The sequence below is a fragment of the Pecten maximus genome, chromosome 16 (assembly GCF_902652985.1).
Source record: "Pecten maximus chromosome 16, xPecMax1.1, whole genome shotgun sequence".
NCBI lineage: Eukaryota > Metazoa > Mollusca > Bivalvia > Pectinida > Pectinidae > Pecten > Pecten maximus.
Window position 1 is genome coordinate 25,719,201 of NC_047030.1, and position 25,816 is coordinate 25,745,016.

The 25,816-nt window shown below is 35.9% G+C and overlaps 1 protein-coding gene across 1 annotated transcript; it reads right to left on the reverse strand.

The window, feature by feature from the left end:
• Positions 1-27: 27 nt before the first annotated feature.
• LOC117314667 (nose resistant to fluoxetine protein 6-like) lies at positions 28-20,042 on the reverse strand. The gene is made up of 15 exons (XM_033868750.1): positions 19,618-20,042; positions 18,786-18,955; positions 16,746-16,839; positions 15,908-16,019; positions 14,820-15,007; positions 13,315-13,482; positions 12,573-12,669; positions 12,247-12,339; positions 11,635-11,800; positions 7,751-7,830; positions 6,021-6,143; positions 4,550-4,673; positions 4,047-4,236; positions 1,445-1,587; positions 28-339 (listed from the first exon to the last, which is right to left on the reverse strand). The coding sequence occupies exons 1-15, from the start codon at positions 19,949-19,951 to the stop codon at positions 220-222; spliced, it is 2,202 nt and encodes a 733-aa protein (XP_033724641.1). The 5' UTR covers positions 19,952-20,042; the 3' UTR covers positions 28-219.
• Positions 20,043-25,816: the final 5,774 nt, after the last annotated feature.

Genomic DNA, 25,816 nt, shown 5'->3' on the forward strand with positions numbered 1-25,816 from the left:
AGAAATATATACAAATGCACACACATATGAATTCCCGTCTTTTATTTCCACTTCTTTATAGTCATGTTTCCTTGTCTTTGCCGCTCCTGTTTTCAAGTAGTTATTTGAATTAAAGTGTAAGATCAATTATATAGGAGATTAACTAAAAGTTTATTAAATTACATAGCAATCACATGAAAATGTTAATCTCCATATTATACATTGCTATTCAGTTATGTATTATCGTCGCTTCTTTTTGAATATGACCTTCTCCAAACCCATCATAGGCGACTCAAACGCAAGAGACACAACGAAGGCAACTGCGTAGGAAGCTACCAGGGTTGCCAGGAACAGGTATCCCTGTAAAGAAAAACAATTCGTCAATAAATAGTTATTGTTATTCGCCTACATGATTTCGCCTACTCTAGGGTTTCGTCTCCCTACGATACGCAGCGCTCAATCGGCTTTAATCATTAAGTGAGTTAAAAAGTAATAAACCTCCCTTTATGCTGACATTTGAGAGAATAGAATAGGTTGTTTTAATAGTGACCTGGTGTTTTCCTTTGTATATCATATGTCTAACGACTCTCTGTTCTCCTACAATGAAGGTAATTGGTATTGTTGCATAATCGCATAATGGAGTTAGGTACCGTTCCAAAGATTTCAGGTATTTATTTTCGCCGAACGTCCTCATAACTCGTCCTTATCGATGTTTTATCCAACAGTTATCATCAGAGCAATACCAACTACATTGCAAAACTTGCACGACAAATTTTTCTTTCATATCGATACCTTTCCATATATTTTTGTGTAGAACAGTGTATATTATTTCCCTTCTTCCACAAAACTCCCTTGGTTCTAACATGGAAGTTGTAACAGTGTTCATTAATTATTTTTGCATTTTATGCCATATCCTGAAGAACCACTTCACCTTGTCTACCTACGCAGTAAATACATTTAGACATATATACGTATGTATGCAAACATATGAAAAAAACATAGAGATTACCATTCACAGTACAGTATTTGCTATGTGTTTATTCGCGAAATTAAATCCCCGCGAATTTGACCAAATGTACAGTTATTTATCCATAAAGCATGCTTGTTCTATTACATTGGCGTTTTCTTTCGTAAAAGACAAGCATTTTTTAGCAGAATACTGTAAACGTACTTAATTTTGTGTACTCAAATTTTAGCGAATTTTCGAAGTTTAACAGATTAGCGTATTGACTAAATGCCCCGCAAAAAATATTTTATATAAAAATAGTATAAAGAAAATAAATTTAGCGCAATCATAATTTAGCGTAATGATTATAGTGAAAATAGCGCCAAAATAATATAACCGCTAAAATTTGTATTTTTACAGTACAAATTAAGTAAACTAGCATCTTTGACGCGCAATCCATCCATTTAATCAGTCAATAGCAAACTTCATTACATTGTGTTTGTATTCATTTTGTCTTACCATCGTTATATCGTCCATGTAGAGGGGAACTCGCCGGTTGTATGAGACACAATTCAATATGATAGGATGTACCAGGTAGGCACAGTACGTCAATCTTCCAAGTGGCAGAAACGCCTTCCATGATAGCAACTGATTCACAAAACCTGCATTAGAGACAATTTGATGTCTTAGAAGGACGGTAATGAAATGTCCTAGAAGGGCACTAATTTGATGTCTAGATTGTCGCTGATGAGATTTCCTAGAAAGGTGCCAATTGGATGTCTTAGAAGGACGCTAATGATTTGTCCTAGAAGGGCGCCAATTGGATGTCTAGAATGACGCTAATATGTCCTAGAAGGGCACTAATTGGACGTCTTATAAGGACGCTAATGATAGGTCCTAGAAGGGCGCTAAGTGGATGTCTTAGAAGGGCGCAAATGATATGTCCTAGAAGGGTGCTAATTGGATGTCTAGAATGAGGCTAATATGTCCTAGAAGGGCGCTAATTGGATGTCTTATAAGGACGCTAATGATAGGTCCTAGAAGGGCGCTAATTGGATGTCTTAGAAGGACGCTAATTAGATGTCCTAGAAGGGCGCTAATTGGATGTCTTAGAAGGACGTTAATGAGATGTCCTAGAAGGGCGCTAATTGGATGTCTTAGAAGGACGCTAATGATATGTCCTAGAAGGGCGCTAATTGGATGTCTTATAAGGACGCTAATGATAGGTCCTAGAAGGGCGCTAATTGGATGTCTTAGAAGGACGGTAATGAAATGTCCTAGAAGGGCGCTAATTTGATGTCTAGATTGTCGCTGATGAGATTTCCTAGAAAGGTGCCAATTGGATGTCTTAGAAGGACGCTAATGATTTGTCCTAGAAGGGCGCCAATTGGATGTCTAGAATGACGCTAATATCTCCTAGAAGGGCGCTAATTGGACGTCTTATAAGGACGCTAATGATAGGTCCTAGAAGGGCGCTAAGTGGATGTCTTAGAAGGGCGCAAATGATATGTCCTAGAAGGGTGCTAATTGGATGTCTAGAATGAGGCTAATATGTCCTAGAAGGGCGCTAATTGGATGTCTTATAAGGACGCTAATGATAGGTCCTAGAAGGGCGCTAATTGGATGTCTTAGAAGGACGCTAATTAGATGTCCTAGAAGGGCGCTAATTGGATGTCTTAGAAGGACGCTAATGATATGTCCTAGAAGGGCGCTAATTGGATGTCTTAGAAGGGCGCTAATGATATGTCCTAGAAGGGCGCTAATTGGATGTCTTAGAAGGACGCTAATGATATGTCCTAGAAGGGCGCTAATTGGATGTCTTAGAAGGACGTTAATGAGATGTCCTAGAAGGGCGCTAATTGGATGTCTTAGAAGGACGCTAATGATATGTCCTAGAAGGGCGCTAATTGGATGTCTTAGAAGGACGCTAATGATATGTCCTAGAAGGGCGCTAATTGGATGTCTTAGAAGGACGCTAATGATATGTCCTAGAAGGGCGCTAATTGGATGTCTTAGAAGGACGCTAATGATATGTCCTAGAAGGGCGCTAATTGGATGTCTTAGAAGGACGTTAATGAGATGTCCTAGAAGGGCGCTAATTGGATGTCTTAGAAGGACGCTAATGATATGTCCTAGAAGGGCGCTAATTGGATGTCTTATAAGGACGCTAATGATAGGTCCTAGAAGGGCGCTAAGTGGATGTCTTAGAAGGGCGCAAATGATATGCCCTAGAAGGGTGCTAATTGGATGTCTAGAATGAGGCTAATATGTCCTAGAAGGGCGCTAATTGGATGTCTTATAAGGACGCTAATGATAGGTCCTAGAAGGGCGCTAATTGGATGTCTTAGAAGGACGCTAATTAGATGTCCTAGAAGGGCGCTAATTGGATGTCTTAGAAGGACGCTAATGATATGTCCTAGAAGGGCGCTAATTGGATGTCTTAGAAGGATGCTAATGATATGTCCTAGAAGGGCGGTAATTGCATGTCTAGAAGGACGCTAATGAGATGTTCTAGAAGGGCGCTAATTTGATGTCTAGAATGACGCTAATGAGATGTCCTAGAAATGCGCTTATTGGATATCTTATAAGGACGCTAATGATAGGTCTTAGAAGGGCGCTAATTGGATGTCTAGAAGGACGTTAATGAGATGTCCTACAAGGGCTTAACAGCTGCATGATTTTGATTTGATTTATTGTTTGACTCTTAATTCTATCGATATCTCAATTTGAATTGTACAGGACTAATATCTTGTGGTCATTTATAAAAGCCTTGTGATGACGCCATTTTCTTGTTGCTGCAATATTAGGTTTGATGCGCACATTCGTCACTTAGATATCATTAAACAAATCTATAATGATTTACCGAATATGGAAATAATCACGAATAATTGATATGTATTAAAGATTCATCTTTCCTTTAGTTAAATTATAACGCGAGCATTTACCGGGCATATATTAAGCCACTATGTGTGTGGATGACCCGAGTATACTACACAGTGTATTTGTGAAAAGAATAACATTTGGTTTGGTGATTTTAATGTGGACAATATTACTTCATTACTCTGTATGTGCATGTAAATTATTAAAAACGCTGACGTGTTAATTTCAAATAATAACATACCTCCATATCCATTTGCACATGAGAATATAACCCAGCATACGCATGCGCCCCACACGCTCCTGTGAATGGTGTTGTAAAGCGACCGAACTTCAGTACTTAGATCGGCTGTACCTTTGTTTTCCTCATACAAACCGTAAAGGCAGAGACAAGCCAGAACAGCCGCGATAACCCAACACAACAAATTCAAGGCCTGAAAAATACATAGATTTAAACAACAACAACAACAACAACAACAACAACAATAACAACAACAAACTTCATATAAAGTTAACATTTATAATAAAAAGCATAGATAGCCATAATCCCTAACAAACTCTGCTCCTGCGAATTCCATAGATTTGATCAAAACTTTTTTTTTTAATTTCGATAAATTAACTTGGACCACTTTGTTATATAAAGGTAATTGTTTGATATTTTCGTAAAACGTTGACGCATCAGCTAATACAAACAACACAAACAGATTAGATTGTAATGTTTATTGTAATGACAAATTTGAAACTCACTCTGTTTATTCTGTATTTTCCCTCCGTCTTGTACAGAACATAGCCTGTGACTATACCCACTATGTATGGACCCATTCGGCAGTATGGCTTTATATAATAATCTTCAAAGTAAGGCATAGCTTTCCTGAAAATGAAGGAGAGGAAGGGTTATAAGTCAAACGCATAGCATTATATTATACCAAATAACGAAAGTGACCATCATTTCTATGGAAATGCACAAAATAAAAAAAATAAATAAAAAAAAAACACAGGTGAAAATAACATTTTAATGTATGTTAAGTACCAGATTCCCTACAATGCATATAAAACTACACCTTGAGTTGCTTCGTCCTTACATGAAGTCACAAAATAATTGCATGATGTGTCAAATACTGAAGATGAATCTGGTTTGCGAATGTTCATTAAGTCTATTTTAACAGCCGCTTATAATCAAAAGTATAACAAAAGAAGAACCAAAACAAAAAACTTTATATTTACCGTAGAATAGTATCACCGGAAGTAAACAGAAGTTTCTAATAATTATGGAATTAAGTGAAAATTTATATCCGGAATGAATGAAGTATGACGAGTGAGAGCCCTGTTGTATAAGGACATTTTTGTAACTGAATGTGTTTCTCAACAATAAAACTTATTGGAAACTTAACAAAAATGGTTCGTCCTTGTCTGACAATCAGAACGAATGTTAATTCTATATTGTGAGAGAGTGGCTGTCTGTGGGAATCCTTCATTCCCTTGCATGAGGTCAGTCAACTATCTGCCTTATGCGTTTGCTCCTTGATATTATTTGTCTTCTTTGTGTCATATTCTTTATCCATGTACAATCTTAAGTCTATTGGCTTATTTAGAAAACGGACATTTCATATAAGTCTGTAAAGCTGACGGACTCTTCAGATCATTTCCTGTCCATCCAAAATCGTAGGAAATCGTTATACTTTGCTCTGGGCTATTTAATACAGGAAAATCTCGTTTTGGTGCTAAAAATAACAGCCAATCATTTGGCTTCTTCACATGATATCGGAACTCTTTTTGTTGTGTTTGTGAGTCGGGGAATACCCTTGAAACCAACATAACAGTGACGTTGTGACGCAAAAAAAAAAGAGCGCGGACTCGAACGACAGGGTATCGTTAGTTTCCGATGATGGCAGAAGGACGGCAGTGATAATCTGTTAAGAATTGTTTGATAATAAAAACCTTGACTGTATTTGAGACTGAAGACATTTATATGTTTACGATTCATTAACTAGAAAACTTCACGCACATTCTCTAGTTAAGAAAAGAGTAAAAATAAAAAGGGTTAAATACTAGAGGTAATTACGAGGTGTGATATCCTTGGTCGGTAATGAGGGATACACTGCAATGTAAAATGGGCACATTATTAAGATATATCTTCAATTTTGTTTTCCATATATCAATTCCTGTTGTCGTGAACCAGCAAAACGATGAGAAAGCTGGCCATTAAAATCGGACTTACGCTGGGTCAACATGTGGAGAAAAACTGGACACAGGTAAGTCTTCATTGGTAGTGATGACGCCTGTAGCAGTCATGGTACCTAGCAGGAAGATAGCACACACGGCTAGCCCAATGGTTTGGGACCTGGAAGAACAACCATCATGTACATACAGATTTTTTTTTCACAAAATTAATATTCTGATGCTTTCAGTAAGTTTGGTTTGCTTTGTTTAACGACCTATTAACAGCCAGGGTCATTTAAGGACATGCCAGGTTTTGGAGGTAGAGGAAAGCTGTAGTACCCGAAGAAAAACCACCGGTCTACGGTCAGTACATTTGTACCTGGCAACTGCCCCACGTAGGTTTTGAACTCACAACCCAGAGGTGGAGGGCTAGTGATAAAGATTCGGGACACCTTAACCACTCAGCCAACGCAAGAGACATGATACCAAAAATAGGAACCATCCGTTCAAGCTGTTGCAGGTTTCGTAATTGTTACGTATAATTGATATTCTGCCGGTTTTAGCATCGAAGTCCTAATTGTGACTACCAGTCTTTGCAGTAACCCAAAAGTTGAAGAGACACGAGTAAAATACGAAATACCTGTATAGTGAATATCTGATAGGAAATTTCTTACTGACAAATTAGTCATGCCTCTATTTCACTTTAAATGCTAAGTAGAACAAGAAGAAAACGTATAAAAGAACATTAAATATTACGGATGAACACAAGATTGTGATCAATTGAAATTTACATAAATTTAACACTCAATTTTATACTAAATAACCAGTGATTATTTTAAACTTGCATGGATTTTATATTTAATAACCAAAAGCTAACCATGAAGATGATGCATCTATGTTTCGCACCGAAGAATACATTGTATATCACATATTTTAAGACACCTGTCCAATCAGTAAAAGTGTCATTTCTACTGCAATGAACAAACAACCCACTTTCAATATGTTTCACCAGTGAAAATTTGACATTTACATCAAATCGAAAATGCCGAAAATCATAAATGACTGTTTGCGATTGACCAATCGAAATGCTGAAATGAAAATTCATGTATCGTATCAGTATCGTATAGTTTTGACAATATAATGCCTCTTCGGGATTTGCTGGTAACATCAAGAGTGTTGCAATTTTAAAAAGTCTCTTCCTTTATACCACCTATAATTCGCTGGTGCAGTTAATATTTTGATGTTTCACTAATGATATGAATCGTGTAAGATACTAAATACTTTCCATACACCTGAAATGTACATGATAATACTAAAAACACTATATCATTTACTCTTTAAATATCATTTGATAACCATATATCACCTGACCGAACGTACCGTGCGTTCCTTTATTGAGTTTGTACCAGTTGTACCGGTACGTATCTGATGTACTCATAATGGAACGCGCTGTACCAAACGTACCACTTGGATCCAAGATGGTGGAACTGTGATTTCTAATTCGTCATGCAAAGGTACTTTTTGTTCAAACCGAGACGGGGACAATCCATTTACGATGAAATATTATAAATTATGTAAGCCAGCGAATGGCGGATGTATCCAGGTGTTGATTTAACATCCATTCCGTTGTAAAAAGGAAATTAATGAGTTTTTTATGTTTGAAGCGGCGAGCCGCCATCTTGAAAACTCCCTTGGTATTCAATTGGATTCCATTATATGAGACCGCGCGTATTTGGTACAACTGGTAGGAAAATGATAAAGGAAGGTATGGGTAATCTTTTTACTTACAGATACAACGGAATCAACATCAGAGGGCTTAGAATGTAAAACTGCATATCGTTAGAGAGATACCACGACCACGTCATACACTGGTGACAAAAACAAATTTCAGCATTTCAAAATCAAAGTCCAGATTAAATATAAAAAAATCGGACGTTAGAATGAAATATAAATGTAATAGAAATGTTTGTAAGAAGTACATGGAAGTTAAAATCTAACAAGAATACCCATTTTCCCATTAAGGGGCATCTAAACAGCAAATCAAGTCACAACAGTGATATTTTACAAGCCTATAAATGCCTACTATGGCGCAGTTTGACATATGTAACTTGTTTAACTTCTAGTATGTATCATGGCAAACCGTGGGACTTACTGTTAAGATACAACAAAACATGCAAAAAAAAAAATCATATTTCAGGGGGACATAGTTAACTCATTTGTATCGCATATATTGCACAAAATAGCCATGTCGAATTGCTCACAATTGTCTAAAGAATAGAATAGGACCATTGGTTTTGACCAGATTTGACTTTATTATATGTATAAACACTGCTTTTATTTTGACCTTGAAATGCAAATGGCGGTTAAGAATGATATCACTCAAATATGGCATATAAGGATGTATTTTACACATCAAAAACACTCTTATTAGACACTATAAAGAACTCTATAGACATGGCAAGAGGACTGCTTTTAGAAAAGTGTTCAACTATTGAGTTTGTGATAAAATATGCATATTTCTGAAAAAGGCTCAAACTCACCAATTAAACAATTTGATTTAAAAAGATCCTTCTTACTATGATCAGATGTCTTAAAAGTATGATATAGGAGCATTTTTATTGATTGAAATTCATCCCTTTATGCCATATTTGTGTAATATTTACTACAGCCGCCATTTGCATTTCAAGGTCAAAACGAAATAAGTGATTATGCGTACACAAAGTCTAATCCGGTCAAACAAATGCTCCTACCCTGTGCTATAGACACTTGTGAGCATAACAGTAAGGCTATTTTTCAAGTTTGGTCATTTGTGTGACTTAGAATTACTCCATGCTGCATCTTACCACAAAGTAACTTTACAGGAAAAAATGTTAGCATCTACAGGAAATTTTTGGTGATTTTAAAAAAGTACATGTTCAAACAAACATTTTGGTATATTACATGACTATTTTTATTCGTGTTTGAAATTCAACATTAGTTTGCTGTATAGATGATCATTAAAAGCATTATCTAAATGTTACAATAGCCATAATAGTAATTGTTTATGTTAATCGAAGATGGAGTAGACCGGAAAGGCTGTCCTTTACAATCTGTATCGATCGAGTAGGATACTTTCGTAGGAAAGACCTCAATAGTGCATAAAACAGAGAGTATTATATTTTTGCAGATATTATGATGTATTAATATACTTTTGTCCGTAAAACGACAGATTCCATAACTCCGGGGACGAGACTGGCATAACACTACCTGGACAGCCGACGGGGACCGATAATGGACAGCGATATAGCTTAATAGCCAATAGGGGTCAAGAATGGACCATATTGTACATTTTGTTTTATGTTTACTTATTAATATTATGTCATGATCATTTACTTAATAGCCATAACACTATTGTAATTTTGGTAACTGGTATGGCACACGTCGTTGTTTCAACCAATAAATATCAATGTTGTGTTCTTTTATATATATATGTGTAAAATATCATTATATTGTATCGTAAATGCTGCCATTTGTTAATACCGTTATATTCATGTTTATGGAAGAGGACAATTATAAGTTGTAAAACTTGTGTCCAATTCCTTTTGAAATGTTTTCAAATAAAATATGTTTAAACTAATGGACAGTGATATAGCTTAATAGCCAATAGGGGCCAAGAATTGATAGCGATATCGCTTAACAGCCAATAGGGGCCAAGAATGGATAGCGATATCGCGATATGGCTAAACAGTCGATAGGGCAGAGAATGGTATAGCAATATGGCTAAACAGTCGATAGGGCAGAGAATGGCATAGCGATATGGCTAAACAGTCGATAGGGCAGAGAAGGGCATAGCGATATGGCTAAACAGTCGATAGGGCAGAGAATGGCATAGCGATATGGCTAAACAGTCGATAGGGCAGAGAATGGTATAGCGATATGGCTAAACAGCAGATGAGGCCGAGAATGGTATAGCAATATGGCTAAACAGTCGATAGGGCAGAGAATGGCATAGCGATATGGCTAAACAGTCGATAGGGCAGAGAATGGTATAGCGATATGGCTAAACAGTCGATAGGGCAGAGAATGGCATAGCGATATGGCTAAACAGTCGATAGGGCAGAGAATGGTATAGCAATATGGCTAAACAGTCGATAGGGCAGAGAATGGTATAGCGATATGGCTAAACAGCAGATGAGGCCGAGAATGGTATAGCAATATGGCTAAACAGTCGATAGGGCAGAGAATGGCATAGCGATATGGCTAAACAGTCGATAGGGCAGAGAATGGTATAGCGATATGGCTAAACAGTCGATAGGGCAGAGAATGGCATAGCGATATGGCTAAACAGTCGATAGGGCAGAGAATGGCATAGCGATATGGCTAAACAGTCGATAGGGCAGAGAATGGTATAGCGATATGGCTAAACAGCAGATGAGGCAGAGAATGGTATAGCGATATGGCTAAACAGCAGATGAGGCCGAGAATAGTATAGCAATATGGCTAAACAGTCGATAGGGCAGAGAATGGCATAGCGATATGGCTAAACAGTCGATAGGGCAGAGAATGGTATAGCGATATGGCTAAACAGCAGATGAGGCCGAGAATGGTATAGCAATATGGCTAAACAGTCGATAGGGCAGAGAATGGCATAGCGATATGGCTAAACAGTCGATAGGGCAGAGAATGGCATAGCGATATGGCTAAACAGTCGATAGGGCAGAGAATGGTATAGCGATATGGCTAAACAGTCGATAGGGCAGAGAATGGCATAGCGATATGGCTAAACAGTCGATAGGGCAGAGAATGGCATAGCGATATGGCTAAACAGTCGATAGGGCAGAGAATGGTATAGCGATATGGCTAAACAGTCGATAGGGCAGAGAATGGTATAGTGATATGGCTAAACAGTCGATAGGGCAGAGAATGGTATAGCAATATGGCTAAACAATCGATAGGGCAGAGAATGGTATAGCGATATGGCTAAACAGCAGATGAGGCCGAGAATGGTATAGCAATATGGCTAAACAGTCGATAGGGCAGAGAATGGCATAGCGATATGGCTAAACAGTCGATAGGGCAGAGAATGGTATAGCGATATGGCTAAACAGTCGATAGGGCAGAGAATGGTATAGCGATATGGCTAAACAGTCGATAGGGCAGAGAATGGCATAGCGATATGGCTAAACAGTCGATAGGGCAGAGAATGGTATAGCGATATGGCTAAACAGCAGATGAGGCAGAGAATGGTATAGCGATATGGCTAAACAGCAGATGAGGCCGAGAATAGTATAGCAATATGGCTAAACAGTCGATAGGGCAGAGAATGGTATAGCGATATGGCTAAACAGCAGATGAGGCCGAGAATGGTATAGCAATATGGCTAAACAGTCGATAGGGCAGAGAATGGTATAGCGATATGACTAAACAGTCGATAGGGCAGAGAATGGCATAGCGATATGGCTAAACAGTCGATAGGGCAGAGAATGGTATAGCGATATGGCTAAACAGTCGATAGGGCAGAGAATGGTATAGCGATATGGCTAAACAGCAGATGGAGGCCGAGGTTAGTATAACGATAGCTAAACAACCGATGGAGGCCGAGTATGGAAAGCAATATAGCTTAACAGCCGATGGGGGCCGAGAATATTATAACGATAACTGGATATCTGATGGAGGTAATTTTCCATACATACCATCTCGCCGAAGTCGAAGAAATTATTGATATATAGCAAATTTCTCCACCATGAATCTTTGCAAAAGTCTATTTCAAATCCATCTTTTTGCCACAGTGGTCCGTCACCCCAGTATCGTGTGAGGGTGGCGTTAACGAAAAGAACTAGCATGTAAGCAGGAGTCAGTCTGCAACAAATAAACCAATCACGTCTCGGTAGGGAATCACGTGACGCACACTTAATTATAGGATAAGCTATCATTCATCTTGAAATTTGATTTTCATAATTTGATTACAGACCAGCTAATTTCAATATAGGGTAAATAGTTTGATAAATAACCTGATTTTTAAAATTATTTTTTTGTTTTCAATTAATTAACAAAACATATATCACGATATACAATGTAAATTGTTTCGGGGGGATTTATACTGTTCGTGATAATCGTAACAAAATAGACGAGAGGAATGTTTGGAGTAGATTCGTGCCAATAGGAAACAAGGCGGGGGACATATCAAAATTACCACCCTACAAAGTATATTGATATAGACCATTATCTGTGTAACGATATAACTTGTATCGGGCGGTTTATACCTTACGCCAGGCTTAACTTAACTAATTAACCAATTAACTTACCTCCAAAATCTATGGAAATAGAACATCGCCCAGTTTAATTTTCCACTATTCTTATCCATTTCTCGAAGAGTTAAGTAGGCAACTAAAAGTCCACTGAAATTAAGAGAGCCTAAATGAAAATCCATGTTCGTATTAACAGCCGAGATGCTTGTACTAGATTTTGGATTCATCAGCAGTATTTGTAAGTTGAAAGAATGAAAATGGAAAGACAGCAAAACAATGACGTTACATGTACTTAAAAATGGAAAAATAAATAAATCGTAGTCTGTGTGTAGGTTCTAAATAAGTGCCACAAAAGGATTACGGCAAATTCGAATTTCTCTTACCTCAGAGCAAAGAATGTATCCACGGAAACAAGAGCATTCATGATTGCTTGAAATGAAACTCTTTCTGACATATCAATGATGAAATCTCCATAATTGCCTGCAAATAATGAAAAATATTGAATTGATGGAAATGAAAATACAAAAATAAATAAATAAATAAATGAATGAATAAAATAATTATCCTGTTGCCACAGCGACATTTGCTCGACATCCGGAACACATTTCAGAGGATTGTACAAAATAATAGTTTCTTTAACTGTCTTACCCTAAGTTTAACCATTTGATAACTAGCATTATTAAAACTGAATGTCCTGATATTTACACTTTTATCTTATGTGAGTAAAGCTGAGTGAACCGCTCACCAGATATCGTTCTCTCGATTTTGCGAGATTTTAAAAATGATTAAATAATGCGATTATTTAATGTAAAACATATTTTTAAATACATACGTCGAATTTAATCTCGTGACGAATGTACAAATGTCATTTAATACGTTTTTCGTGTCAATAATCCATGGCCATTTGGTATGAATGAACGTATCTGTTTCTAAAAACAAGCTAGTTTGCAGTAGTACGTAAATTTCGTTTTGTGTTAAAGCTTTTTGTTTATTTGATTAGATATCATGCAAATTACGTGTCAACGAAAAGAATTGCAACATTATTCAGATCAGTAGATTTAAACACAAAACGTGGTTAAATATTTTGTAATTTCATTAAACTAAATCCGTTTGCACCATTCTTACTTGCAACTCTTTGAGGAAAAACGTATGCGTGACCCAGAATGACCCAGAACATGCTGAGTACCCGGATGCCATTGATCGCTGTTAAAGAACCCGGAGCTTGTTTTGTACTCAACAACTTCTCACCATTCGAGTAGACAGAGAAGCTAATGAGGAGTTGTGCAAAAATACCTGTATAAAATGACAATATGGTACATTTGTACATTCTAATAAACATTTTGCAGATAGACATATGTAACGGGAGTTTCAATTAATAGTTTCGAAAACGTATCTGTTGATATTACAAACTACTCATGCAAACATGATATTTATACAAATTAAATGTCAAACATAAAACTTTAAAACAGCTGATATAAATTTCGAATTTAATTTTCTTTTAAATCTTATATCAAAATGTAAACTTTATTTATTTTACAGCAATTGCCAAACAAGTTATATTAACGTTTATTAATCACGCTTGTTGGCCCGGATTGAAGCGCGCGAGGGCTCTTACTGTGGGAGGAAACCGGAGTACCCGTGGAAAATCCACGTGGTCGGACAGGTGACCCCATACCTTTTCACATCCGATCGGGGAATCGAGCCTCTGCCGCCTAGGTGAAAGGCAAGGGTGTTACCACTGTGCCACCTGACCACACTTATATCTTATCTTATATTGATTACCGGATATCAATTTCGTGACCCTGACATTCAATATCTTAATTTGACATTACAAATATTTTGAAACGTGATTCAAACAAATAACATTATTTTAATCATATTTTTTAGAATCCGATTTCATTCTTTATGTATTATATTAAGCGGTATGTTATAGTACTAAAATTATTTTTAGACTCTTGTGAGAAGAAGTTATACACAGAAAGCCGCAGACATTACGGCTGAATTTTGAAATATTAACGATAAATGTATCCGAAGGAATATGGTGGAGTAGTGGTATTAGTTCATCTAAATGTTAGCTCATATGCTACTTACTGGCCTAGTGTCATATCATAAAACGGTAAAAATTGTGGAAAGTCTAAAAACCCCGAATGAATTATATATTGTTCAGGGACCAAATGTTATCATGCAAAAGTTTGTATAGCCATTTTATTCATGGCAGCTCAATTTCCTAACAAAAAAAAGAACATAGAACTGTGTCTGTTATTTGAAATGTGTCATTCTAGATTCTGTCAATTAGAAAAAAGAAAAGAAAAGAAAAAAGAACATGTCTGTAAATGCCCCCGCTTCCAAAATCCTCAACCTCAGCAGTTTGTGAGATTAGCTAGTAACATTGTATCAGGACGGGACGGGACGGGACGGGACGGGGTGGGGCGGGGCGGGAGATGGGAAGGTGGGCGAGACAAGATGGGACGGGAGACGAGACAGGACGGGACGCGCGCGGGACGGGACGGACACGGGTAAAACTACATGCCCCCCTACCCCCACCATTTCATGGCAGGACATAAAAAAAATCTAAAAAAAAAAAAAAAAATCATTCTTTTACGCTCTCTAGAACAGGAGGCAAACCTTACCCGGCTGTCCAATGTAGCCATATGATGGTTTGTTTTCTCCAACTAATGGTGTCTTCTCAGACAGCTTCCGTTCATTTGTCAGAGTAAACTCCTCCATCGTAGCACGTGACCATGGTCCCCATTGGTATACCACGACGTCATATGTAGTACCGATCAGCATCATCAACATGATTACTCCAATCAGGACACTGTTTATATAGACCAAACATCCAGGACAACTTATACATGATTATATCATACCATTCGTGTGCTTGCGATTGTTTATCCGTGAGTTTGGAACATTTTAGTATGCGCCCCTTTCAAAATCAAATATTTTCTTTTTTTTTGGTGAGAACAAGAACATGTTTCATGCATATATAACTACATATAAGAGACCAACCAACCAATTGTTTTTCCATAGACTTTAGTGTTAACGCTTTGAAGTATTTCATTCAAATTCTTGAATTCAATATGACAATTATGGTTTGTAACAAAAGTTTAGGGTCTGATATAACACCTAATCAAGAAAAAAAGTTGGGTCCTTCAGCTCGAATTTTCTCCAGGGTAGCCATTTTGAAAATGGGAGAATTTTGCAGTAAAAAATTTCAAAAATCTTAAATGTTTACCTGTTTGTTATTATTACCTAAACTTTTGGGAAAAAATCAACCGGACTTACGAAATTTATATCAACATTTCTTATTGATAGTTACCTATCAGGCTACATATCTATTTTCTCAATTCATAGCATACTGGCCAATCAGTGGCTGCCAGACATTTTATCCTTGGCTCAACTTTCTATTCACAGGGGCTGTTTCAAAATTATTTTTTTAGGGGCTGTTTCAAAAATTCCTTTTTTTAGGGGCTGTTTCAAAAATTCCTTTTTTAGGGGCTGTTTCAAAAGTATTTTTTTTCAGGGGCTGTTTCAAAAAATTCTTTTTTTAGGGGCTGTTTCAAAAATATTTTTTTTCAGGGGCTGTTTCGAAAATTTCTTTTTTCAATTGGTTGGTTGTTCCCTATAACACAAATCCACAAGTAGTAATTGGTATCGATTGCCATATTATTTGATGTCACAGAACCGTCTGAATTATTATTTGGGTATATCAACTTACAATCCGCCAATGGCCTTAGCGTCGTATTCTGTTGTTTCTCCCTCCACATCACAGTCTACGACGTAGGAAAACAATGGCTGACTTCCGTTTCCGGTCGGCAACATGGATAACCCTTGAAAACGATATGCTATTGTTAATGCTATGGTTCAAATATACTTCCATGGCAGATAGTTCTCGCATAAACTTTTTATACCGTCTTTTCAAACATATGTATTATAATCTATCACAAAATCAAATGTTCTCAATGTAATTCGCAAAAAGAGCGTGGGAAAATGTATTATGATTAGTGCGAATTTTTAATTAACATAACCTTGTGGAGTTAATTTACGCAAATTGATAATTGTCACTATATCTAAACAATAGTTGCCGAACATTATTGACTGTCAGTTAGGTTGTAAGGATAGACAAAGGTAAACAACTCTCTATTTTTGGAACGAATTTTTGTGAAAAGGTGAATGTGTTTTCATGATTTACTACAGTGATTTGTAAATATGGAAACTGTCTTTACGAATGTGAAGATGACATTTATACACAATAGTATTCCCAAGTATTTGAGGTGTTCCATTAATACATTTGGCCTGACTGTATTTAATCTAATGCAAAATTGGGTACTGTCATTAAATTCAACTAATACAGAACCCCCAAAGTACAAAGTAGCTAATCGCCAGCCATTCTTTGTACTGTACATTGGGCATAAATTATTAGCTTATCAGACACAATAATACACTTGCTTTTGTCAACCAATTCCATTGTTCAACACTCGCATTTTTTAACAATGATGCCTCTTTTTACGCAAGTATGATCTCAGGTCATTAATACAACATAATTCTAATTCTACCTGTGTTTAAATACGCCATGACGTCATCAGCAGAACATGTGCTAGGGAAACACACTCCTAATGTGAGAGGGGGGACTGCATAGAAGCCGTTTTGCTATAATGAAAAAGAACAAGCATGTTGACAATATCTATGTATATACAATGTATACATAACATAGTAACACAAATGATGAAGGAAGTCAGTGTGTGTTACTCCCGTCCTGACAGAGCTTCGAACCCGTGATCCACGGCACCTAATCGCCCAGCCAGAAGTTTCCCGCATCTTATACCACTGCGCCACATCCACGTTCTTGAAAAGAACATGTTAATGGCGCAGTAATGGTCGGCCCGATACTCTGACATGATCATAGTGACAAATCCTCTATTAGATTATATGAATACCTGAATCACAATGTATATACATACATGGATGCAAATTGTACAAATATTATAAATATTCATCACAGTACAACTACGACAGAAAATTTAAATATTTACCTTCGAATCAACAACCTATGATGCATTAATACATTGTGCTAATAATAAGATATATATCAGAGTAAAACAAATGACGAAGAAAACAAACTTGTCACTTGTGCCCTGACCGGACACAATCGTCAGCACCAAATGAAGATATAATATATACATATTGATGTATGTTGACCTATGTAGATATTGATGTATGTTGACCTAAGTATATATTGATGTATTTTGACCTATGTATATATTGATGTATGTTGACCTATGTATATATAGATGTATGTTGACCTATGTATATATTGATGTATGTTGACCTATGTATATATAGATGTATGTTGACCTATATGTATATATTGATGTATGTTGACCTATGTGTATATTGATGTATGTTGACCTACGTGTATATTGATGTATTTTGACCTTAATGTATATTGATGTATGTTGACTTTTATGTATATTGATGTATGTTGACCTATGTGTATATTGATGTATGTTGACCTATGTATATATTGATGTATGTTGACCTATGTATATATTGATGTATGTTGACCTATGTATATATTGATGTATGTTGACCTATGTATATATTGATGTATGTTGACCTATGTATATATTTATGTATGTTGACCTATGTATATATAGATTTATCTTGACATATGTGTATATTGATGTATGTTGACCTATGTATATATTGATGTATGTTGACCTATGTATATATTGATGTATGTTGACCTATGTATATATTGCTGTATGTTGACATATGTATATATTTATGTATGTTGACCTATGTGTATATTGATGTATGTTGACATATGTATATATTTATGTATGTTGACCTATGTGTATATTGATGTATGTTGACCTATGTATATATTGATGTATGTTGACCTATGTGTATATTGATGTATGTTGACCTATGTATATATAGATGTATCTTGACATATGTGTATATTGATGTATGTTGACCTATGTATATATTGATGTATCTTGACCTATGTGTATATTGATGTATGTTGACCTATGTATATATTGATGTATGTTGACCTATGTATATATTGATGTATGTTGACCTATGTGTATATTGATGTATGTTGACCTATGTATATATAGATGTATCTTGACATATGTGTATATTGATGTATGTTGACCTATGTATATATTGATGTATCTTGACATATGTGTATATTGATGTATGTTGACCTATGTATATATTGATGTATGTTGACCTATGTATATATTGCTGTATGTTGACATATGTATATATTGATGTATGTTGACCTATGTGTATATAGTGATGTATGGGAATATATTGCTCAGTATTTTTTATCAATATTGATATTGAATAAGAAACTTAACATTGGATATCTAGACACTCTTTGAAAACAAGACATGCATTTCACATAAAGGTTTTAACACAATCTGCAATGGTTAATATTTCAAACAATAATTGGTAATTAAGTTATTGTTGGAAATCACCTTAAATATGGTAAAACATAAGAAAGCTGAGATGGAATTAAATCTTTCTAAATTGCACTGCTATGACTTGTGTACAGTTTGAAGAGGAACCGGAAATATACGTACGACATCCGGTGGAGCCATTGGAATTTTTGCAGTGCAGTGTTGCCCTTTGAACACATTTTCCGGATCGGAAGAGTTGTCGTACCTGATCTTCAAGCATTGATCATACGAACCAAGAAAGAACAGATTGCCGTTGAGAAACCCGGGCGGAATTTTCCCAAATGCGTCAAGAACTAGAAAACAGAAAATATTTATATAAAATTGTTAATAAAACTAAACAATTATAAAACGAAGGCAAAAAATAGAAATTGTATTAATTTACGATTAGATCATTTAAAAAGAACCAGGCGAATCACGGTATTGTTATATTCAGCATTTCAGTTACGACATTTGATTTAATTGGTTTAATCTTTTTATTGACTTTTTAGCAACGGAATTGGACACAACTTATCCAAAGCTCTTTCCCTAACGGCTGACCTGTATTATCTGTATTTCTTAACTAGGGGTCACTTTGATTTTTAATTCCTGATGCTCAAATGGACGTATCTATATCTTTCAATTATTAGAACAGCTGAACTGTCTATTGAAGTAATGAGGAAAACAAGTTTACAGACTATAGAATCCTCATTGGGAACCTGTGAGGATTTCCATATTAATTTTGTTGATATTTTTCTCCGGAAATTAATTATTCGCCATGTTAAACATCATATGTGCAGAAATCTTCGCTATCAATACGATATATATAACATGATAATCATTCAATTCTATCACAGTTAACACGGTAACAACACCAAGTCAAAACAAATTTTTTTATAATGGTACAACAGCGTTCAGAATATTTACTCCTAAATATTGTTGTCTCACCTTTGTAGCTCATTCAATATAGCCCACTTACATTGCAGCGCCCATTCATGCCTGTTCTGTATCCCTGCCATTATGAGGGCAGTGTGGTTAAAACAGCTGTCTGATACATTGTAGAAACCTACTACAGCTCCAAGATTTCCTGTTTCTTCACTGAGAAACGCACCAGAATTAATCCATTTTGAATTCAGTGTATATAATTCTTCGGGAACATTTTGTCTTAAGAAGTCCTTGTTGCGCGCAACGATGTCTTTATTGGCTCGCAAAACGGCTGATCGTAAAACATCGTTTTTGAATTCGCAATCCACATATCCACAAAAAAGACAAAATATTACAAATGTGAGCGAAATTGAAAAATTGTCAATCATTTTTACCTCGAAGAAAACACAAATGAGTTTCAATCTAGCAACAGTATCAATCCAGGTGTTATTAAGATAATGGTTATGACTAATGACCTCTCGTGTACGATAAATAATCACGTTTTGATCAGGTACATCGCATCAACTATGATATGAAGCACGTCATATCTTTATCATTTATCCCCGTGATAATACGTTAGAGATAAAGATGCATTGATTAAGTAAACCTTGCCTATGGAGACCACTGATGGCCATTAATATATATATTATTTAATATTATGAAAATTTGAAGATATTAATGAACGAAATTTTATAAGTGTTTATTACTTAATATCAGTTTTAACTTGTACAAAAAGTCAACCTGTATATGCATGAAACCGACCTGTGTTCATGTCACATGAGGAACGAAATCCAGGATAAATGATAATTAACCATTCTGAACAAACTCTTCACCGGGCGTTGTCATTTGCGGCAGAGGAAATGCGACATCTGGGGGATCAGATATAATGATCAAAAGGTGTGTAATATTTCAGTTATCTATTTCCCACGTGATAGTACATGTTTCATAAGGTCATGAAATGGAAATGTCAATCACCCAAAGTGTATTACAGGTATCTCTTTAAATCAAACATCGACTAAAAATATAACGCTTTCCTTCACGGAACGCCTGGTCCTAAATACTCTTCAATATATTTTCAAGGGTATCTGTGATTTCTGTGATATATATCCATATTTTTCAATTTTTACCTCTTTTAAGAAATTTGAATGACTGCAGAATTGCCATTTTTATTATGTCGGTATTCTCTATCTTACGTAATGTTAGTTACAGAGCATGGTTAAGTGTATTGAATCAGAAGTTCGTTTCTTAGTTCGTTTAGCTAGTCTTATGTGATATGTATAGTTCAAGGAAAGTGACGGGTTTCCATATTTGATATAACAGTATAATCACTTGGGTCAGTATTTAGCATGACGCGTATATATAACTTTAAACATAATGTAACGTGCACCGATTGTACAGCGGAGTGGTCACCCATCCAAGAGCTGACCACGCTCGACGTAGCTTAACTTTGGTACATAGACACGGTACTCAACCGCTATCGGACAATGCAGTAGACACGCCCACCCAATAACACAAAGTGTATAACAGGTAGTCTGGAGTTTCCTACCAATTATTTACCTTTGACCCCTGAATGTTAGTAAGATAAGTAGGGAAGGGGAGATAATTCGATTGAAAAGTACAGTGTATCGATCGATTTATATAGGTGCCGCTAGGTACCTTTTACATTAGCATTTATTCAATAATATCAAGCAATACATTCTAATGAAATGAAATATATCAGACTCTGTCAATTGTATCGATCTTGCTTTCTAATTGCAAAAACACGTTAATTGAAGATACATTGTATATCAAAGTAACACCGTATCGGGATTAGAAAGGTTTGACATCTTTAAAAAAACAATTTTTTATCTTTTGATAGCTTTACAGAACGAATTATCAAAATTTATCAAACAGTTAAAGCGGCATTATTTATCGTGTGAGAGTAGTCAGTGCTCCACGATCTTTGAAGTGTAGCTGTTACCTGTATAATGAGTGGATAATGGAAATGTCGATAGGGGATTTGGATACAAATCTTCATCTTTTAGAGTGAGATAAAATATAAAAATATGTTTTATGCATATTAATTATCTAAGTTCCAAAAAAGTAAACTGTAACTTTTAAAAGTCAGATTCGACTTCATGTTATGCAATTTGATAAATAAGATTCGCCTCACTACATGTACATGTATGTGTGATATCAGTAAATTGTCACATTGTACTGTATACAACGACACCAAAGAGTTCCTTTTAAAGGTAGGATTTGCCTACTATACTCAGAATGTACTCATACTCTCTATTTCATGTATATAATAATTATTTTTACTGTTTAATAAGTTTTTCTTAAAATGCCATTTTTTTTTCTCTGGATTGACGGAACGTTGCTTCAAATATCAACACAAATGTTTACTGTACAAATGTATATACTTTATTGACGATCGTGCTATGACAGACGTGTGTGTCGTGATGGAGGTGATGGACGGATGTGTTGTGGCAGACGAATGTGTCGTGGCGGACTAAAATGTCGTGGTGAACGAATGTGTCGTGGTGGATGTGACGGACGAATGAGTCGTGATGGAGGTGGCGGACGAATGTGTCGTGGCTGACGAATGTGTCGTGGTGGAGAGAGATTGCGGATAATTGTGTCGTGGTAGAGGTGGTGGACGGATAATCATTATATTATCGTGATGGGCGAATATGTTGTGATAGACGTGATGGATGTATGTATCGTGATAAATGAATGTGTCGTGATGGACGAATGTGTCGGGATATACCACACGGACTAATGTGTTATTAAAGACGTGACGGACTAATGTGTTATTAAAGACGTGACGGACTAATGTGTTATTAAAGACGTGACGGACTAATGTGTTGTTAAAGACGTCACGGACTAATGTGTTGTTAAAGACGTCACGGACTAATGTGTTGATGAAGACGTGACAGACTAATGTGTTGTTAAAGACGTGACGGACTAATGTGTTGTTAAAGACGTGACGGACTAATGTGTTGTTAAAGACGTGACGGACTAATGTGTTGATGAAGACGTCACGGACTAATGTGTTGTTAAAGACGTGACGGACTAATGTGTTGTTAAAGACGTGACGGACTAATGTGTTGTTAAAGACGTGACGGACTAATGTGTTGTTAAAGACGTCACGGACTAATGTGTTGTTAAAGACGTCACGGACTAATGTGTTGTTAAAGACGTCACGGACTAATGTGTTGTTAAAGACGTCACGGACTAATGTGTTGTTAAAGACGTCACGGACTAATGTGTTGTTAAAGACGTGACGGACTAATGTGTTGTTAAAGACGTCACGGACTAATGTGTTGTTAAAGACGTCACGGACTAATGTGTTGTTAAAGACGTCACGGACTAATGTGTTGTTAAAGACGTCACGGACTAATGTGTTGTTAAAGACGTCACGGACTAATGTGTTGTTAAAGACGTCACGGACTAATGTGTTGTTAAAGACGTCATGGACGGATATGTCATTATAGACGTGACGGACTAATGTGTTGTTAAAGACGTGACGGACTAATGTGTTGTTAAAGACGTCACGGACTAATGTGTTGTTAAAGACGTGACGGACTAATGTGTTGTTAAAGACGTGACGGACTAATGTGTTGTTAAAGACGTGACGGACTAATGTGTTGTTAAAGACGTGACGGACTAATGTGTTGTTAAAGACGTCACGGACTAATGTGTTGTTAAAGACGTGACGGACTAATGTGTCATTATAGACGTCACGGACTAATGTGTTGTTAAAGACGTGACGGACTAATGTGTTGTTAAAGACGTCACGGACTAATGTGTTGTTAAAGACGTCACGGACTAATGTGTTGTTAAAGACGTCACGGACTAATGTGTTGTTTCAATTTCAATCATTTTATTCCGTATGCAAATAGCATATAGGATCACAATATACATACACATGACAACAATTTACATTTGCGCAAGACGGCGGAGAACACAGCTAATGTAACACCAAGTATTATACATTTCAATAAAGCATGTGTTAATATTTTTTTTTTTTTTTTTTGCCATCACAAAAAGTGTATATCATACAATTACAATATTACAATTGCAATTTTAAACTACACGAATTTTTAAGACATAAAAAGACAATCACATACTTGAAATTATATTCCTAGACATATTTTCTCTAGGAGTTTCTGATAAAGAAAAAACTATTGTGCAATTACTAATTAATTTACTATTAATCAAACATATAAATACTTATTAACTAAGTAACAGTGACTTCCTTTTGGCCGTCGCCTGAATTAAATATTTTCCAAAATTTCTTAAAGTTTTTACATTGGTACTACAGAACAATTCAGTCATTTTGAAAACAGATGGACGGCGATAAAAATATGGTTTTAAATACTTCACCCTTAAATCCAAATACTTTGGACATAACAAAATAAAATGGACTTCATCCTCAACTTCATGATTATCACACAAAGTACACAGCCTTTGGTGTCTAGGGATACCACTGTACCTACCAATTTCAATATTCAACGAATGAGCATTTAATCTGTATTTGGATATTATTCGTTTTATTTTGAAAGTTAATGGTTTACTGAGATAGTCCTGTATGATAAACGTATCAACGATGTGTTTATATATGGTGCACTTAGAAGAGCTTTCTAAACTAGCTCTCGTTTCTTGGATAAAAATATCTTGTAACCGTTGTTTATACAATAACAAAAATATGTTTTTATTTGGTACGTTCTGTGCATACCATACATCGCCAAAACCAAGTGAACATAAGTCATTTTTCAAATGATAAACCCAATTTGCTTTGCTATTAGGCTTTTTAATGTTAAGTTCGAATAACTCATTATAGCAAGCCCTCAATATACAGTTTTCAGTATTCAATAGTTGTAGCCAATATTTAACAATAAACATCTTTCTCGTTATATAAAAAGGAAAACGTCCTAGTTCAAAATACACCATAGAATTGTTAACAGATCTTTTAACGCCCAAAATCGACTTTAAAACCATCAAGTGTAGTTTTTCAACCTGTGGCGCAGTGTTATAGCCCCACACTTCACAAGCGTAATTCAGAATACATGATACGTATGTATCAAACAATGACAGTTTTGTATTTTCATTTAATATAAACTTTTTCATTTTACGATTAAGAAGATAATATGATTTTCTGCCTTGTATAGCAATATTATTTTGTGCTATTGTAAACTTACCATTGTAATTAAAAACTAAACCCAAATAACAAAACTGGTCTACTATCTCAATAACTTTACCATCATATCTCCATTGTTCATTCGGAAACAAACGCTTATTTTTTCTAAATACCACAATCTTTGTTTTATCTACATTGACGGACAAATTCCATCGATCAGAATATCGTTTCAAGAAGTCAAGCATATTTTGAAGGTCATCAATATTCTCAGAGAACAAAAAAGTATCGTCTGCGTACATGATCAAGAAAAGGTTAAGCATCTGTATTTGATAACTTTGACAATTAGATTCAATAAGTTCTGATTCCATATCGTTTACAAACAGGGAAAACATTATCGGCGACAAAGATTCTCCTTGTAATAAACCGACCTCTAGGTCATACATAGGAGATATCTCGCCATGTAATTTTACACAAGATTTTATACTATTATATACAGATTTAATAACATTTAACAAACGTCCTCTCACCCCAGATTTCCAAAGCTTTAGCCATAAATTACCATGTGATATACTATCAAACGCTTTTTTGTAATCAACGAATACACAATACAATCTTTTATTGCTCTGTAATGTTTTAGTTATTAAACTATTAAGGACAAAAATGGCGTCTCTGGTACCACTTCCTGGCTTAAACCCGAATTGAGCATCAGTTATGACGCCCTCACTCTTACTCCACTCTAACAGACGCTTATTCAAAAGTGATGTAAATAGTTTTGCTATATGACTAATCAAAGTGATGCCCCTATAATTATTAACGTCATTTTTATCTCCTTTCTTGTGCAAAGAGATGATAACTCCTTCAGACCAAGCTTTAGGAAAATAACCAACGTGTAAAATCGTATTAAATAGTTTCAATAAAACTGGTGCAAAAACATCACTGTACTCAATGAGATATTCATTAAGGATCCCGTCTAGCCCCGGAGACTTACCTCTAGACAACCCCTTAATTGCAGCTAATAATTCTTCAAGGCTAAAAGCATTGTCAAGTTCAGGATATATACACTGATAATCTCTTATTTGATCCAAATTTACTTCAGAACCCTCAACTGTATTATTAGCGATACCTTTAAAAT